This window comes from Saccopteryx bilineata, chromosome 3 (genome assembly GCF_036850765.1).
Source record: "Saccopteryx bilineata isolate mSacBil1 chromosome 3, mSacBil1_pri_phased_curated, whole genome shotgun sequence".
Taxonomy (NCBI): Eukaryota; Metazoa; Chordata; class Mammalia; order Chiroptera; family Emballonuridae; genus Saccopteryx; species Saccopteryx bilineata.
The window spans coordinates 190,848,164-190,866,980 of NC_089492.1; the positions used below are offsets into that span (position 1 = coordinate 190,848,164).

The window sequence follows — 18,817 nt, forward strand, 5'->3', positions numbered from 1 at the left end:
GGGAGAAACAGACAGATAGCATTGCCACTCCTGCTATCAGAGGTCTGGGAAGAAGTGTAGGAATTGAGGTGGGGAGTATTGCTAACCACAGATCACAACCAACTCCAGAAATGGTTGGAGCTCCCAACCCAGGCAGCTTAACTATCGACTGAATTAAGTTCTTAAATGAGCCTACAGCTGTTGGTTACCACGAAGCTGAAAGGACAGATTAGGAACACTGTGTCTTGGCCAGCAACCAGAGATTTAACCCTAGAATGGAGTATCACTAGAACTTCAAACCTGGGACTTCAGCTGGGCTCAGTCAGAAATCTGGAGTGGGTTGATGTGTTCAACAACTTCATACTTGCCACCAGCCCCTCAGGACTGCATTGATCTGGTCTGTTGTCCCTGTCTTTGACAGGGATGCAGTTCAAGGGCAGTCCCAGTTTTTCAGGATAAGACAGAGGCAGGACTGGAGGTGGGAACATACTGCCTGACCTTTGACCCTTCACTTACTGTTGAAATTTTGTTAGTGTTTGCTATCAATTGCTAGGACTTGGGCCATAGTTACTCGGAAACAAAGTGTTCAGGTCCAGGTTTGAGTGCTAAGATTGCAACCTATGATCCAGAACACAGATCCAAAGGCTTGGCCTTTGGAGGCAATTTGGAGGAAAAACATGGACTTTGGAGTCAGCACACCAGCAAGGTCCGTCCATTCTCACTGAGAATCCCTGAGTGTGTCGGCCTTCCCACACCTCAGCAGCCTCTGGTGCAGAATAGAAACAATTTGTGTAAAGTCCCCCCCAGATCCTCAGCAAGTGCTCACTCAAGTCCATCCTCTTCTTCTCTCTGTGAAAACAACTTGTCAGAAATCCCAAGACCTAGATGGTAAAGCATCATTTTATAAATAGTATCATAGGATAGAAAAGCTGCAGCTTGACATGAGCTAGTGTACTGCTGACGGTTGTCAATCTGATTTCTGATATTCTCTCAGGTTACAGTAGCCTCGTGTTCATCTGCGTCGACTGTTGAAAAGGGTTTTTGGTGTGTGTTTTTTTTAGTGAGAGGAGGGGAGGCAGAGACAGACTCCTGCATATACCCTGACCGGGGACCACCCGGGAAGCCCACTAGGGGGTGATGCTCTGATCATCTGGGGTGTTGCTCTGTTGCTCAGCAACCAAGCTCTTCTTGGCACCTGAGGTGGAGGCCATGGAGCCATCCTCATCACCTGGGGCCAATTCATTCCAGTTGAGCCATGGCTGCCGGAGGTGAGCAGGAGGAGGAGGAGGAGGAGGAGAAGGAGAGAGAGAAAGAGAGAGAGAGAGAGAGAGAGAGAGAGAGAAGTGAGAGGGAAAGGAATGGAGAACCAGAGGGGCACTTCTCCTGTGTCCCTGATCAGAAATCAGGGACACATGCCGTGCTAATGCTCTACCACTGAGCCAACTGGCCAGGGCAGTATTCTTTTTTTTTAAATTAATTTTGAGTTTTTTATTGAAAAGGTTGGTTTGGTACTAATTTGCATCCCTTAGTATAGTCATACTTCATCGAATCTTAGATGCCATGAAAAAATTTTTTTTTTACATTTCTAAAGCTGGAGTGTGCCAATATGATAATGTCGGAAGAAACTTGCCAGCCTTTCTTTTTTCCCCTCCATTATCCCATTGTTTTCATTCATTATCCCAAGGCGTTAGGTGGCCCAGAACTAATAATAAAGCACCCTTTCCTAATAATCTAAGCAAGGAGTTGTGTGGCTGTGGGCACATAGTTGGAGTTCCTCTCCGTTCTCTCTGGCTGGGACTTCTCCATATTGGTTCCCTTTGAGAGGACAGAGGTTTGGCCTGAGCCTCCTCCTCTGAGGCCTATTTCCTCAAAGGTTTGGCCACCTGTCACCTGCCCCAGTGTGGCTGGGCTGGTGCTCTTTGGGCAAAGGCCAATGTGGGGATCCGTTCATCTTCTAGAGTGTGTCTATAGATCCCAAACAATAGCAGTCAGCATCTGAACCTCCCCATGCTCAGAAAAGAGGGCTCACAGGTGTCCTGGGGCTGGTATATGAGGGAGGGCACTCTTTGCTCTGTCCCAAGAGCCTGCGCTGTTACTGCACCTTTTCGTCCATCGCAGGAAGTAAGCTGAACTTCTTTTTACACATGAGACAAGATACTTTATGAAAATTTGACTGTTTTTCCCATTCCTAAGAGCTTCTCTGGTACGGTAATCCTGTGAAAGAGTTATTTATAAAAAGCTTTGGCTACACTCTGAAATCTGGCACAGTTTAACCCCAATCATCATAGAGGATGATGGCAGTGATGATTGTCATTAGGAAAACTAAACCTTATATGTCACAAAGCAAGGAAATTGAGACTGACTATCTTTCTGTAATGCCATTTTTTCTTACTCTATTGGTCTTGGGACCTTGGTCTTTGAATATTTGTTTTAGAACTTGGTAAAGTTAGGTCATTTTAAATCGGGTATCCATAAAACTTTTTGGAACCCATAAAATTATTACAATATGTATATACATATACAGTATATAAACATAATACTTTCTTATATGTATATTCCTAGTCTCATAGATGTCAGGGTTGCAACATGTAACTTACTAGTTTTATTGTCCCCACTAATGAGCTGTTAATTCATACAATACCTTGAACAACATGGAAAGGCTTTCAAGTCTTAATAAGCACCTGAGATATTTTCTCTGTCAGCACTTCTCAGATTTGACCCCGAACATCCTTCAGAAGGCAGAAGAGATGTGGAGGGATGGTCTCTCGGGGCAAATACAGAGTGATTACTTGGTTTATGTGCTAGTGGTATCTGGAAATTGTTTATTCTGTAGAATTATGTGTCCTAAAATAGTACATTTTACCTGAATAAGAGTCGCAGGTCATCACATAGTTTGTTTTCGTCTCACTAGTGCAGTGAAGGTCATGAATGTTTGTCTCCCAACAGACAGCAGGGTATTAAGCAACATTTTTTTGGATAGCAATTGTAGGAGATTTAAGAAGGTTCACGGAAAAGTATAGCTTTTAAAAAGAGAGAAATCACTGTATAAAGTATACTTCGTGTCTTAAGAAAATTTACCAACACCTAAATATAAAATATAAAAAAAGTTTGGCCCTGGCCGGTTGGCTCAGCGGTAGAGCGTCGGCCTAGCGTGCAGAGGACCTGGGTTCGATTCCCAGCCAGGGCACACAGGAGAAGCGCCCATTTGCTTCTCCACCCCTCCACCACGCCTTCCTCTCTGTCTCTCTCTTCCCCTCCCGCAGCCAAGGCTCCATTGGAGCAAAGATGACCCAGGTGCTGGGGATGGCTCTGTGGCCTCTGCCTCAGGCGCTAGAGTGGCTCTGGTCGCAACATGCAGGATGGGCAGAGCATCGCCCCCTGGTGGGCAGAGCATGGCCCCATGGTGGGCGTGCCGGGTGGATCCCGGTCGGGCACATGTGGGAGTCTGTCTGACTGTCTCTCCCTGTTTCCAGCTTCAGAAAAATGCAAAAAAAAAAAAAAAAGTTTTAATACGAAACATTTTAAAGATTTTTGCTCAGTCACTCAGTTTTTTGCTAAATCACATTGTGTGTATGTGTTCTCTCCAGACACATGAAGATCCATGAGAAGGACCCTGGCAGTGCTGCAGCCGCAGCCCCTCCATCCCCACTGAAGCGTAGGCGACTGTCCTCCAAAAGGAAACTGAGTCACGATGCTGAGTCGGAAAAAGAAGACCTAGCGCCTGCAAAAAAGGTCCTTTCTGCTCCCAGCCCACATGTGCCTGACCACAGGACTCATGGTAGAAACACCCCCAGTCTTTACTTTTGCAGGCTGGGGACCTGACAGACACCACGCTTACCCTCTGACCTGTGTCTTTCTGCACTGGTTTGTAAGGTGTCTACAGAAAAGAACACTTGCATGCTTCCAGCCCCCTTCCTGAGCCCCTGATAAAATGAAGAGTTTGTTCCATTTCTCCTCTGCTTTTTCCCTAGCTAAACTAGGAGCATTATTTGTGTTAGGGACTCTTATCCTCACTCTTTCATTGGTGCTCTGTAGATATTTGTTGAGTGGATGAGTGGGTTGAGGGTGCGTGGGTGGATAGATGGTATACTTAGTGAGTGTTCATTGAATGAAGAAAGAGCCAGCCAGTAGTATCTTAAGTACCTAGGAAAGTGACATCCTTTTCCTTTCAAGTAACCTTTGAATTGAGTATTGGCTTCTTTCTGAAAGTAAACCCATGTGGGAAGCCTCCCTCGTGAATTCCCTTTTTCCTTTCCCCTAAGATGGTAGAAGACGGGCAGTCAGGTGACTTGGAGAAGAAGGCTGATGAAGTGTTTCACTGCCCAGTATGCTTCAAGGAGTTTGCTTGCAAGTATGGACTGGAGACCCACATGGAGACCCACTCTGATAACCCACTAAGGTAGGAAAAAGGGTGGATATGCCTGCATTCTGCAATGCTCTCCTCCACTTCCTGTTGTCCTGGCAGATGACAAACCTTTTTTTTCTCATTACTACATACTGGGATGAAATGATTTACTTGGATATGAGGACATTAGTAAGGCCATTAAGAATAGTGTATGAATTCAGGCTGAAAGGTGTGAGAAAGACGGTGGCTATAGCCACAGGGTGTGTGTTCACTGAAGTTTATCCTGCTTCCTTTGCTCCTGGTGAAGCCCAAGGAGCAGTCACTGTGAGCTGCTTGCATGGGGAGTCTCCTCTCACTGGGTATCGGGCAGCAGACATGCTGTCTTCCCAGAAGGTGGTGCAACCCTAATGGTTGTTAGCTGTGCCAGAGTGTGTGGTAAGGACAGGAAGGGCATATCAGGACTGGGAGCACAGAACACAAGTTCTACTCTGTGCAAGACTTTTCATCTAAAGAGAATCTTGTCACAGAAAGACAGTGATAGGCGATTTGTTCCACTGGGCCAGCCTCAATTGTAGGTCTCTGCTGGCTTGAGTGTTTCTGATCTCCAACCTTCCTGTGCAGAAAGCATGATGGTAATATGACTTTCCAGCAGAATTTGGAATTTAGAGGGCTGAGGACTCAGCTTTATTTCCTACTTCTCTAAGAAGATCTTCGTCAGGCAGAAAGCCCTGTGTTATTGGTGAGCAGACAGGCCTGGTACCTTTTCATACACCATTGCCACAGCTGCCGTAGTTATTGAGCATTGACAAGAAAGCGGCCCCATCAGGGAGTCTGTGGTGCAGGGTGAGGCTAGAAAGTCACATGTCTGCCAGTGTCACCCAGGGCAGAAGCAGGCGTGTACATGGGAGTGTAGAAATCTGGATATCTGGGCATGTGATAACCAATATGTGGACCAGATTTCCTTCCTGAAGACACGTGTTTGGTTGTGACTTAGAAGTGGAAAGGTCTGAGCAAGCTGAAGACTTGTGTGTTAGGGGAAAATCTAACTGTGCGGTGTAACCCAAAGCCGTGACAGACAGCATTATCCTAATCACATTCACTTGACAGTTTTCCATTAAGGGGAAAGGGTTTGTGAAGAGTTGGAGCTGCTGAGCAGTTGGAGTGCTGTGAAATGTTTTTATGTAAGTCGCCCCTCGTAGGAAGCTGCCTGCTGCGTGGGAGGGGTGCAGGCTGTTTGTCAGGACCCCTCGATCCTGGTCCTGTTTCTGCTCACAGAGGAACTCGATCAGCTGCGTCGGCACCTGGAAGGAGAGCTGGACCAGATGATCCCTGTGTTCCCTTTCAGACCTCAAATTCTGTGATGCTAAAACTTCTCTCTCTCTCCCCCTCTCTCTCTTTTTTGGGGTGGGGGGAGAGAGAAATAAGAAGTTGCAACTCGTAGTTACATAACTTTTTTTAATCAAACATTTATTTTTTAAGATTTTATTTATTCATTTTTAGAGAGATAAGAAGAGAGGGAAGGGGGAGGAGCAGAAAGCATCAACTCCCATATGTGCCTTGACCAGGCAGCCCGGGGTTTCAAACTGGCGTCCTCAGTGTTCCAGGTGGACGCTTTATCCACTGCGCCACCACAGGTCAGGCCCGTAGCTTTAGTACAGTGGTTCTCAACCTTTCTAATGCCGTGACCCCGCAATACAGTTCCTCATGTTGCGGTGACCCCAAACCAAAAAATAATTTTGGTGGCTACTTCATAACTGTAATTTTGCTACAGTTATGATTCAGAATGTAAATACCTGATGTGCATTATATATTCTCATTGCTTTAGGCGACCCCTGTGTTTTGGTCGTTCGACCCCCGCCAGGGTCGTGACCCACAGTGACCCCGCTGCTTTAGTGGTTCATTGATTGCTTCTCATAGGTGCCTTTACCAGGGTACTCAAGCCAAGCCACTGACTCCCTTGCTCAACACAGAGATCTTGGGCTTTAAGTCAGTGACCTTTGGGCTCAAGCCAGCAACCATGGGGTCATGTTGATGATCACACACTCAAGTCAGGGACCTGTGCTCAAGTTGGTGACGTCAAGATTTCGAATCTGGGATCTCAGCATCCCAGGTCAACACTAGCTGTGGTGCCACCACCGGTCAGGCTGAAACTTGTCTCTTAACAGTTGTCCTTTGTCCACAGAGACAAAGCATTGGGCCCTTTCTTTTAGTCTCTGTAGTTCTGAGAGATTCAGGAACTTGACTTCATATTTTCATTAACATGCACAGCATCGCCAGGATGTGGGCTTGTGGTGGGTGATGAAAACTGAACTGTGTTCTAGAGTGAGGACCTGAGCAAACAGACGAAGTTACCAGATGAGCCTCATGTGACGAGTCGTGCGGAGGCAAGAATAGCCCATAGGACCTCTGACGCCCGTCACTGCAAAGGCTCTGAGTTCCTTCCTGTGTTTTATTTCACATCATGCTTTATGCTGTGCTCAGATATCATGAAAAACTACCCGCCCACCCCCTTCAAGATCTTTCTCACCTACAGGGAAAATAACTTGACTCTCCATAGAGATTTCTGGGTGGCTGGAGCCTGCACAGCACAGTGTGAGCAGTGGTGGAGAGCGATCAGGTGTCCCCTTCTCAAATGCCAGTCTACACGAGGGTGTGGGTGTTCCTGCAGTTGAGCCTCTGGAAGCAGCTTCTACCGGGACAGGCTTGGCTTACTGCTCCAAGACACCAGAGACGGGGATCACACTGGACGTTGCTGATTCTGTTCTGCATGGTTTGGTGGGTAATTCACTCGCTGTGACTCCAAGGCTGCCGGGGCCACCAGTGGGCTATGATGTTGAACCTCCAGTCCTGCCTGTTTTCCTTGCCTACTTGGTAGTAATGCGCATACTTTTTTTTTTTTTTTGAAGTTTTGTAGCCTGGCAGGGGTGCCGCCCTTCCTGGCAGCCCTCCCTCTCATTGGAGCCCCTGGATGCTGTGCCCACAGAGCCTGGCAGTGGCCATAAGAAGGGGTCACCTTGCTCCCATTGTTGGGGATGACTGGGCCACCCCATCTAGTGGCTGTTGCTAGATGGGGTGGCAGTTGTGTTTGGAAACCAAAAGGGGTTGATTATAGAACATAGTTTAATTTCCTTTTCCTCCTCACTGCTCTGCCTTTCCACATAATAGCCTGCTATCAGAGGAGACCATGGGAGCAGGCGGGAGCCAGCAGGGCCCAGCCAGGCAGTGAACTGTGACAGTAGCTGGTGGGAGAAACTGCTTGTTAACCCAGAGCTAAAATAGGCACCAACTCCATTTGCAAACCCCAAGCGCAGCAGAGCCACCGTGGGATAGATGCTACCAGTTTAGACAGAAAGTTTATAATTCAAAACAGCTGTTGGCTTCTCTTCTCTCCTGCCCTTACCCCCAGCCCCCAAAACTGGCAAGATGCCCATTGTTCCTTAATAAAAAGTGTTGGAAATCTAAACTCGGTATAAACGCTGAGGCTGTTGTCCTCTGTTCCGCTGTGTTTCAAATTAACGAAGTGTCTGCGTAGAACAACAGGAAGACACGGAGCCACTCAGCAATGCTGGCTCTTGTCAGTCATTGCCCAGGCCCTGACGACAGGCAGTGTATTAGCCCCTCTGTCTGGTTCCTTTGACAAGGAGAAGTGCAGGGTTTATTGAGATGTGGCATTTGGAATCAGAGGTGATGGATGAGAGTATTCAGTGAGCAGGTGGATGCCAGAAGGACATCCCTGTGTGAGGATGTCTCAGCAGGTTGAGTGTCCTGCTTGGTTGTCAGAACAGCACAGAGTAACAGACTGTACACTACTGTAAATAGAGTTTGCTGGAAGGGAAGTACAGATCAGTGCTGGCCAGCACAGTAGGATGAGAGCCCCATGTGTCATTTTAAATTTTCTAGTAGCCACATTTTAAAAAATAAAAAGAAACATGAAATTGTTTATGCTTTGTTGATTATACCAGTATGTCCGAAATATGTCAACATAGGTTCAATATAAAAATGGTCAGTGACATGTTTTACTTCTTATGCACTCACTGTGGGGCTGTGGTGTGAGCACAGCTTGTCTCAGCTTGAACGGGCCTGTTTCAAGTGTTCTGCAGCCCACCTCGCAGGTGCGGGTCCGGAACAGGTCCCACCTGTGGTGGGGAGGGTACCAAGGCAGCAGCTTCCCTTTAGAGGTCCCTGGTCTTGTTGGGCCGAGACGGTGACAGCTGGGTGGTCACCATGGCAGTGCAGCTGCAGCGGGGGACAAAATTTAACAAATGTTATTGTGTAGTTTTACATGGTTTCTTGATCGAAGGAGATCAGGTGATGGTTTTTTAAGTCATTTCAGCACATGATTGAGTGCTTATTTTGTGTCAGACTTGAGAAAAAAAATAGCAGTGTTAGAATCAGACCCAGGGGTGGGGTGTGGTCACAGTGCCTGGTGTTCAAACAGAGGGAGCCTGATCCCACGGTGGTGAAGCTTCCCTCGGCGTCTGACATTCCTCGTGGCAGCAGTCCCTGCACCTCCCCTGGGGGAGGTCTCCTCCATTTGACTGAATTAGGGATCTTGGATCTTGACCGTCTGTGAGGTAATGCCAGATTTGAAGGCAGTACCCTTAAATCTGTCAGGATTAGTATGGGGAACCCAAAGGGCTCTGGCAGGCATGGCTGTGCAGGGAGGGTAAATACTGCTGCAGGCGTGGAGGATGGGTTGGCTGTGCAGACAGGTGCCAGAACCTTCATTCTTTGGGAGTCTCAGGTTGTCCAGAGAGCATTCAACCCACACACACATACACCTAAGGAAGACCCTCAGACTGATGCATATGGCGTTGGTCCCACACTTGTTAAATGCCATTCTAAAAATAGGGAAAGGGTATGACAGTATTTGTCATTAGCTTATATTTGAGTCTTGGGTCTGAGGCTTGTCCAGGTAGACACTGATTTAAAACAACGAGGTGGCTGAGGGTGTCGGGGAGGATACTTCCCTTTTCTTCCCTCCTTCTCAGCCAGCCCAGAAGCTGGACATACCTTTGTTACAAGTGCCCCCTCTCCACCCTGCCCAAGGATCCTCTCTGTTACTCAGCCTTTGCCAGATGGGGACAGCCACCAGCTTCCAGGTTCACCCCAGCCCTGGATCTGCCTGGACATCACAGCACACTGGTTTGGCTGAGTAGGGCGCAGGGACACCGTGAGCAGCCCGCGGATTCCGTGGGTGGGGAGGGCAGGCTGCCACCCACTGCTGGCCTGGGCCCTGGGCCCTGGGCCCTGTCACAGGGCTGGCACTGTTGCTCCCGGCAACTGTGAGAGAGATTAGTGCAGCTGTTGGATGTCAGTTCTCAGCTGAGACAGGACTGAAGGGGAGGGTGGGCTCAAGGGGAGAGGAATGTCTGAGGAGAGGTGGTTAGCACTTAGCCCTTCTTGCCTCTGAAGACAGAGCAGGAAAAGCAAAGCATGAAATCCCTTTTAAAAAGGAATGTCAGTCTCTTGATTAAAACACTGTAATAAGCAAGAAATCCAGTGTCTGCGGGAATTGGCCAGGGTGAACAGCAGCTCTCTTACTTAGCAAGGTGTTTTACAGGTTCTGATAACAGGCTGGGCCTCCTGGCTGCTCGGAGTGTTGGTTCTGAGACTGTCCGGTGTCCAGGCATCAGGAATGTGGTGTGGGTCGTGGAAAGAGCTTGGCATCTGCAGATGACTTTCATCTGAACAGATGTATAGCAGGATAGCAGGGAGGACTTAACCATGACTCATCCTAGTTGCCTCGCAGCTCTGTGGCCTTGGGCTAATTGCAACTCAGTTTCCCCATTTGCGAAATGGATTTCAGGATTATTGTGAGGGGAAAGGGGAGATCCACAGTGCTCGAATTATAACAGATGCTGAGTGAACATTTCACTTCCGATACCATTATTTAGAATGTGTCCTTTTTAATATTTTAAACCATGCAACATTTACAATTATGGTTTTGTGCCACTCTTCAGGTGCTCCATTGCAATATTGAGGAGTCTTCTCCTGGGGACTATTTACTTGACAAAGAACATAAAAGTAGGTTGTTCTTTAGTCTTTATTGTTATAAAGAGCTGCTTTTTCTCAAGCTTTGCTTTTGTAAAGATTGGGAAAACTGAGTGGTTATTTAAATTTGGTTTGAGTCCTAACAACCAAATTTTGTAATCCACCTGTTGAAAACCAGATATTTAAAAACTTGAAGGGACTTGACACCGTGATACCTTTAAATAATAGAACTGCACATCATTTTTCTTAGATTGTTGGGGAAACCTGAGAGTCTAAGGAAATGTGTTTCCTGATGTTTGAAATTTGCCAAAGTATTCTTTTGAAAATACGTTTAGCATAGGGAAAATTTTTTTATATTCCTCCTTGATGGTGTACCTGATAGAGTGATATAAAAGTCAGGTGCCCAGGCGTCTTGCTTTGGGCTGCTGGGAAGCTTTTTGTTGACTTCAGGGTTTTCATCTTTTTTGGAGAATTAAATAAATAAAATGTCATTGTAGCACTTACTGGGAGGAGCTAACCCCAAAACTGTTTGGCCACAAGGTTTATTTAAAAAAGGGAAGAAAAAGATTTTTGATTCCCTTATTTTTCATTTCTGTAAATCCCATTGCTGATAAATTTGCCCTCAGGCCTGACACTTAATCTTTGATGTTTATACATGCTCCTGGCCTGTTTGAGTACTTGGGGCAGATTGTTTAGAAGCTGTTGTTATCAGTCCTGCTACCTTGACTGGTGGCAGTTATTCCTGATAAATCCATGTGAGTTCTAACTGGGAGCTGTCAGAACTGCTGGCTCTACTTAGGGCTTCCGGTTCCCTCACCCCTCACACAGACTGCCCGCACCACACCGTAACAGCACACCTGTCACTGCATTTCTACCCCAGCCCAGAATTGCACAGTTTTCTTAGGGAAAAAAGAGAAGAAAAAGAACAAACATAATGGTGCCCTGCCTCATTTAGGCGAGCTGTGGTACATCAGTTCTCATTTCAATGAATGTATATTTTTAACTTTTTTTTTTTTTTAAGACTAGTCGTAGTTCTGGCTATGAGCACTAACATCATTTCTTTGCAGTAAAGTCCTTTGAGAATTGGAAGGACAAGCCGTGGGCTAACAGAGGGAGTATTTCCTTGGGCTGTCAGCACCGCTTGCTCCGGCCCTCACCTTGCCAGCTGTGGCAGCCAGAGGCAGAAGTGGAGCACCAGCGGCTGGATTAGGTCTCTCAGTGGCTTCAGGACCAGGGCCGTTCCCGTTCTTGCAGCGTCCTTTACGTGTTAACAAAGTGCTCTTTCTTGCCTGACCAATGTCAAGGTCAAAGCCTGTGTGCTTGTTCCGTTTGATTTTCGAAAGAGAAAGGGACAAGAAGGGTTCAAGGATATGTTGAAGACTCTCTGTGATCATGGTGCCTCCCTCCAACTTCCGGCGCTGGCAGCCCCCAGTCCCGCCATACTGGGGGCCACAGTGGAAGCTGGCTCATCCCTACCACTGCATGCTTCCCCGGGGCGCTTCCCTACCCTGGGACCCCCACCTCAGCCTTCTCCTGTATGTGCTTCACCTACCCACGGCCCTTCAGTGAAGGTACAAACAGAGCTAAGGGAGAGAGGAGATAAGTTGCAGGCAGCTGCTTTCCCCTCTGCTTGTTCAAGAGAGCTCAACTCTGCCTGCCCCAGAAACTGGAGTTCCTCCTTTCCTCCCACCCCTGACAGTACTGCTAGATCCCCAGTCCCAGTCATAGGAACCACCTTGATAGAGCAGCCCTGTGACAGGCAGGGCCAAGGCTGGGGTGTCACATGTTGGGGGTTGGGGGAGCTAAAATCTCCAGGATTTTAAATTAAGTTTTCATTCTCTCTTATAGAAGTGTTGCTAACATTTGCTGGAGTTCAGGTGGTGTGTGTAGGTGAAATAGGCCTTTGTGAACTGCCAGGGGTACAGAAACACTTTCTGCGAGCAGAATGAATTGGTGTTCCCATGCTCGCATACAGGTGATCACCTTTCTGTAAGTTAAGGACGGTCTGAATGCCCACATTCTGTGTTTCATACAGAATTTCACCTTTACTTAGGTTGTCCTTTTGCAGTTTTTCCAGTGATGAATTTTTGTTTGTTTTAAAGAAACCTGTTTTCCATTTACAATTTAAAAGGGAAGCAAGTTTTGTTTGTAGAAGAGTTGATGGAGCTCTTTTAGCTTGTTTAAAGTCTACAACTTGATGCAATTTCTCCCACATGTATTTGTCCTACTGAAAGAGAAGTTAGTTTCCATTTTGGAAAAGTTACCCTCAGTTTCTTACTTCAGGCCATCTCTGTTGCCAGGAAATCAGAGAACAGCCTCTTAGGTTTGTAAAAGTTCCCTCGTCAAAATCACTTGCAAAATGAAACCCTTCCTACAACACCCCCTCTCCTATGACTCAAGTGTGGTCCTACTCTATCGACATTTTGCAGTTGCGCTGTTCACGAATCCTGGCAGAGTTGTGAGATATCCCCCCAGTTAGGGGACCAGGGAGAGTTGTGAAGACCACCTAACCAATGGCTGTGGACTTAGTGCAGACTGACAGAACCAAGTGAGGGTAGCCGACACCCCAGGAACCATGCCTGCGCCAGCTCTGCGTGCAGCTTCATCACTTACAGATGTGCAGTGACCTTCATTGTCCTTGAAGAGCTGGTTAGAAACAAAGCTGGAGGGCATTCTTCCTGGGGCCTTGGGAGGGCTGGTGGAATTGGTGTCTCTGGCTGACAAAGGCAGATCCAAGGGTCCTGGGCGGTGGATTTCTGTGCTGGTTTTAAGGTCTGTCAGCAGGTGCTGAGTGTGAGAGGAGAGGCAATGTTTCCTGTGGGTGTTCTTTCTTCCTTCCAACCAGCCTTGCAAGCTGCTACTGTTTCAAAGCTCGTTTTTTTTAATCTGCCACTTTTAAACAGCTTGTTTGTGAGATGACATTCTATATCTTTTCAGAAGTGAAATGGGAACCCCTTGGTTGAAATCCCATGAAAACAGAGGTGTGAAGTTGTAGTTCCAGAACCTTGTTTCAATGTTTTTGGAAGGCTCTGAGTTGTGTGTGGGCTTCTCTCCCCAGCTGTGGCCGGGAGGTGTTGTGGGTGCTGAGGAGGCAGGTATTGTAATTAGGACAGTGGGCTGACCAGGGAAACACACGTTTCCCCCCCGGAGTCTCAAGGTTAAACAGAAGTAGTAGAGACAATTATGAAGTTCTTGAGAGTGAAAAGAAAGAACACAGGCTTTTGAAATTGAAATTCCATTTTTCCTGCATTTTCAGTTTGCTCTGATTGGTAGGAAAGAAGCTGTTCCTGGTTTTTGTTGTTGTTCCTAGCAATATAAAATGATGGTTAAGTTTGTACTGTCACCTTGCAGTTTTCCAAGTATTTTGTTATCTGTTGTTCACAGTAGCTCTCAAGATCCCCATATTACAAATGAAAAAGAGAACAAAGGCTTAGAGAAGGAAGAGGAGAGAGCTCTCGCAGCATTGTTGCTTAAGGTGTTTATAGATTTAAGATCCTATAACATAATTCTCACTATTCTTTGTTTTTCAAACTCACCTAACTGAATCACTTGGTGTGCTTGTTCACATATAGACTCCTAGGCCTATCCTCTCCTTACTTGGATTCTAGTTTAACAAGATTTTGAGGGTACCTCAGGTATGTTTGGGAAATTTTACATAGTAGACAACTAAAATGTAGATGAAATAAATTCCGCAAGGTCACACAATCTGAACCTCCCCACCCAATGTGCCTAGCCCCTGGGCCCATCCCCTCACAGCTCCATGTCTGCCCTCCACAAAGTACACAGAGCTGTGGTTGGCACTAGTTTATTCTGCCATATGTTCATTGACTACCTACTATGTGTGAACCTCTGTCCTAGAAGCCAGAAATGGGAGGGATTATAAACTGAATAAGATAATAGAGGAAGAGGGAGACACGTAATTAAAAATCTTATTAAAAATTTGTTGCTACTATAGAAGTGCAGCAAATTCTGATTGCCTTATTAAGATAGGTATTTGTCTTTTTAATAAAACCTACTTAAGTTGCCTTCAAACTGAATATTCATGGCAGTAGGGTAGGCACTAATGCAAAATAGTCTTTAAAAGTGGAGGGTGTTCAAAACCTAGGACTTTATCTCACCTTTTAAATTTTTCTGTTCTTATATTTTATAATGTGTCTGGCATATTATATGTTCATGCACATATATGTGTAGATAAGCCCTGACTGGATGGCTTAGTTGGTTAGAGCTTCGTCCCGAAGCACAGAAGTTGCCGGTTCGATCCCCAGTCAGGGTACATACAGGAGCATATCTATGTTCAAAAATATGTGTATATAAATACATATCATACATAATGCACACATATATTTCTTAGTTAAACAACAAATAGATATGGAATACATGCTTTGAAATGTATTAATCATGAGGAGGTGTCCAGTCCGCAGAGCTCACAGCCCCTCTCAGGCCCACCGCTCACCTTCGGCAGTTGACTCGAATGCTACCACAAGTCAGTATTTCTTCCCAACCTGTTTGTTTCAGTAATACTTATAACCATTTGCTATAATTTCATTAAGTTTTATTTATTAAAATTTTTTTTAATTTATTAATTTTTAGAGAGAAAGGAAGGATGAAAGAGAGAGTAATCAATTGTTATTTCACTTATTTATGTATTCATTGGTTGATTCTTTTTTTTTTTTCATTTTAGAGAGGGGAGGGAGAGACAGAGAGAGAGGAGAGACAGAGAGAGAGAAGGGGGGGAGGAACTGGAAGCATCAACTCCCATATGTGCCTTGACCAGGCAAGCCCAAGGTTTCAAACCAGCGACCTCAGCATTTCCAGGTCGACGCTTTATCCACTGGGCCACCACAGGTCAGGCCATTGGTTGATTCTTATATGTGCCCTGACTGGGGATCGAACCCTCAACCTTGGTATATCAGGACCACACTCCAACCAACCAAGCTACCCAGCCAGGGCTAACTTTATTTTATCTTATTCTATTTTTTATATATACATATATATATATATATATATATATATGTGTGTGTATATATATATATGTATATGTATGTATAAAATTTTTAAGTAAGAGGAGGTTATGCTCCCAGACCAGGATCCACCCGGCAACCCCTATCTGGGACTGATGCTCGAATCAACTGACCTATCCACCTATCCTCAGTGCCCGGGGCCGATGCTTGGACCAATCAATAGAAGAGAAGAGATAGAAGCAGGGAGGGAGGGAAGAGAAGCAAATGGTCATTTCTCACGTGTGCCCTGACCAGAGATCTAAGCTGGGATTGCCACACACTGTACCAGCACTCTATCCACTGAGCCTGCTGGCCAGGGCCTAATTTTATTAAGTTTTGTATAGGCCAGTAAAATACTGTTCTTTAAAAAAATAGTCGAAGTTGGGCAGACTTGTTTATTGTTCACATTGGACTTTTAAAAGAATTTTTTATTAATTTTAATTTATTGTGTTAACATGGATTCAAGTGTCCCACTCAATATAACTCCCTTACCCCCTACCCCCTTGTCCTCCATTACCGACCCCTTAACCCCCCCTCCCCCTAATTCCCTCCCCCTTTCTTTTTGAGATTTGCTGTCCTATTATCTATATCTGTGTGTTATGTATATATAATTTCACTAATCCCTTCACCTTCTCTGATCCCATCCCCTCATCCCCTTTCCCTCTGACAGCTGTCCCTCTGCTCCCTGTGACCCCACCTCTGCCTCTATTCCATTCCTGAGTTTACTTTGTTCATTAGATTCCACATATAAGTGAGATCATATATTTGTCTTTCTCTGCCTGGCTTATTTCACTTAGCATAATAATCTTCAGGTTCATCCATGCCATCGCAAAAGGTAAGGTTTCCTTTTTCACAGCTGCATAGTATTCCATTATGTATATATAGCACAGCTTTTTAATCCACTCTTCCACTGATGGACACTTGGGCTGTTTTTAGATCTTGGCTACTTGAGGAAACTCCATATTGTTTTCCACAGTGGCCGCATAAGTCTGCATTCCCACCAGCAGTGCAGGAGAGTTCCCTTTTCTCCACACCCTCGCCAGCACTTACTGTGTATTGATTTGTTAATGAGTGCTATTCTGACAGGTATGAGGTGATATCTCATTGTGGTTTTAATTTGCATTTCTCTGTTGATTAATGACGAACATTTTTTCATATGTCTGTTGGCCATCCTCTTTGGAAAAGTGTCTATTCAGTTCTTTTGCCCCCTTTTTTTTTTTTTTTTTTGTATTTTTCTGAAGCTGGAAACGGGGAGAGACAGTCAGACAGACTCCCGCATGTGCCCGACTGGGATTCACCCGGCACGCCCACCAGGGGCGACGCTCTGCCCACCAGGGGGCGATGCTCTGCCCCTCCGGGGCATTGCTCTGCCACGACCAGAGCCACTCTAGCACCTGGGGCAGAGGCCAAGGAGCCATCCCCAGCGCCCGGGCTATCCCTGCTCCAATGGAGCCTTGGCTGCGGGAGAGGAAGAGAGAGACAGAGAGAAAGGAGGGGGGTGGGGGTGGAGAAGCAAATGGGCGCTTCTCCTATGTGCCCTGGCCGGGAATCAAACCCGGGTCCCCCGCATGCCAGGCCGACGCTCTACCGCTGAGCCAACCGGCCAGGGCTCTTTTGCCCATTTTTTAATTGGATTGTTTACTTTCCTGGTCTTGAGTTTTAGAAGTTCTTGGACTTTTTTTTTTTCATTGCTGTCATGTTTAGGGTGGGCAAGACACCTATAAACAGTTGAGATAATCATAAAAATATAGTATTTTTGTTTATAGTTTGTTTTGCAAAAATGTAGGTCTTGCTCTTCCATAAAGAATCTAAACTGGAAATCAAAGATGTCATGAGCACCATTCACGCAGTAACTGTGACATGGAACTTCACTTGGTGGAATTCAACTCACACATGATTGATTGGTGACGGGGTGTGCTATCAGTTCTTGTTATTCTCTGTAGTTGTTTTTATAAAGGCACCATGGAACACACAATTAATGAATACTGAACCACTGTTCCTAGAGGAAAAAGGGTCACAACATTTCATCAACTGATCAATACATAACTGTGTTTTTGTTTAAAGACATCATTTAATAAATATACTATTGAATAATTAGTGTTGAACTCATAGCCAAGAGCACTCACTACATCTCATGCCTGAATAAAGCTTATCTAAACAGGTATTTTCTGGCCCTGGCCGGTTGGCTCAGCGGTAGAGCGTCGGCCTGGCGTGCAGGAGTCCCAGGTTCGATTCCTGGCCAGGGCACACAGGAGAAGCGCCCATCTGCTTCTCTACCCTTCCCCTTCTCCTTCCTCTCTGTCTCTCTCTTCCCCTCCCGCAGCCGAGGCTCCATTGGAGCAAAGATGGCCCGGGCGCTGGGGATGGCTCTGTGGCCTCTGCCTCAGGCGCTGGAATGGCTCTGGATGCAACAGAGCCACGCCCCAGAGGGGCAGAACATCGCCCCCTGGTGGGCATGCCGGGTGGATCCCGGTCAGGCACATGCGGGAGTCTGTCTGACTGCCTCCCCATTTCCAGCTTGGGAAAAATGAAAAATAAATAAGTAAATAAACAGGTATTTTCTCCATGAGACACATAACAGCCTTACTTAGGAACACTAGACAGCACTTCAGCAGTACATTTAGGGGCCATTTTAAACAGCAGAGTCACCAACAAAAAGCACTATAAATGGACTGTGGCACTAAATAGACTGCAGAAAAGATACTTGTTTTTAGTGTGAGAGCTGAAACAAGAAGGCAGGGTGTCTCCTTATTTGACCTCAGCTGGGAATGTGTGCCTAGGGCAACTCAAATTTTTCACAGCACTGTGCACATCCATGAATGACCAAGAAAGAGCTGTGAGTACTAATTTGGGGCTTACAAATAAATTTTAATGAATAGGAAAAACCACAAATAAAGAATCCACAAATAATTGGCATCAACTGAATGTGTTTTGTCAACCTGTGGTCCCTGGTGCCAATTCAGATGCCAAAACAGGAATCCCCAATGTGGGATACTGTGAAGAAGAAAACCTTATTTAGTGCAAACAGCTCAGTGGTGATATAACAAGGCTATGAAAACACCACAGCTTGGAATTGCTCACTGTGAGGCTGCCTCTGTGCTAGGTGGCCCTGAGTCCAGGCCGCTCCTCAGCTAGGCAGCTTGACCCATGATGGTCTGCTCTGCTCTGTCCTGCCTTGTGCTGGTCTACCCACAGTCTGTTCCACTCTGGTGACATGTCTTGAGTGCTTTAGCTCCAGCCAGGGAACATTGTATTCAGTAGCAAGTGCTCTCCCCAAGCCAGAGAGCAGCTGGTTTATATGGACAAGTCCCCACTCCTGTCTCTGATTGGTCAGAATAGAGCTACTCTGATTGGTCGTAGCTCTGCAGCTTTAGTTGAATGGGGGAAGCCTCAATCCTATTGGCTGAAATACGATTCCAGGAAACCCTTATAAGGGCTGGCTTAAATAGCAGACACCCAGTTCAGGAGGAGGAGGCAGGCAGGAAAACAAGGGGCTTCT

At 46.1% G+C, this 18,817-nt stretch overlaps 1 protein-coding gene across 10 annotated transcripts in view; it reads left to right on the forward strand.

Annotated features, from left to right (window-relative positions):
• The window catches only part of RREB1 (ras responsive element binding protein 1), a 144,126-nt gene that overhangs the window by 99,781 nt on the left and 25,528 nt on the right, over positions 1-18,817 (forward strand). For all 10 annotated transcript variants that reach the window (XM_066268432.1, XM_066268430.1, XM_066268439.1 and 7 more), the window contains 2 exons: positions 3,567-3,711; positions 4,242-4,378. In XM_066268432.1, coding sequence (XP_066124529.1) covers positions 3,567-3,711; positions 4,242-4,378 — 282 coding nt within the window. The remainder of the gene's footprint in view (positions 1-3,566; positions 3,712-4,241; positions 4,379-18,817) is intronic.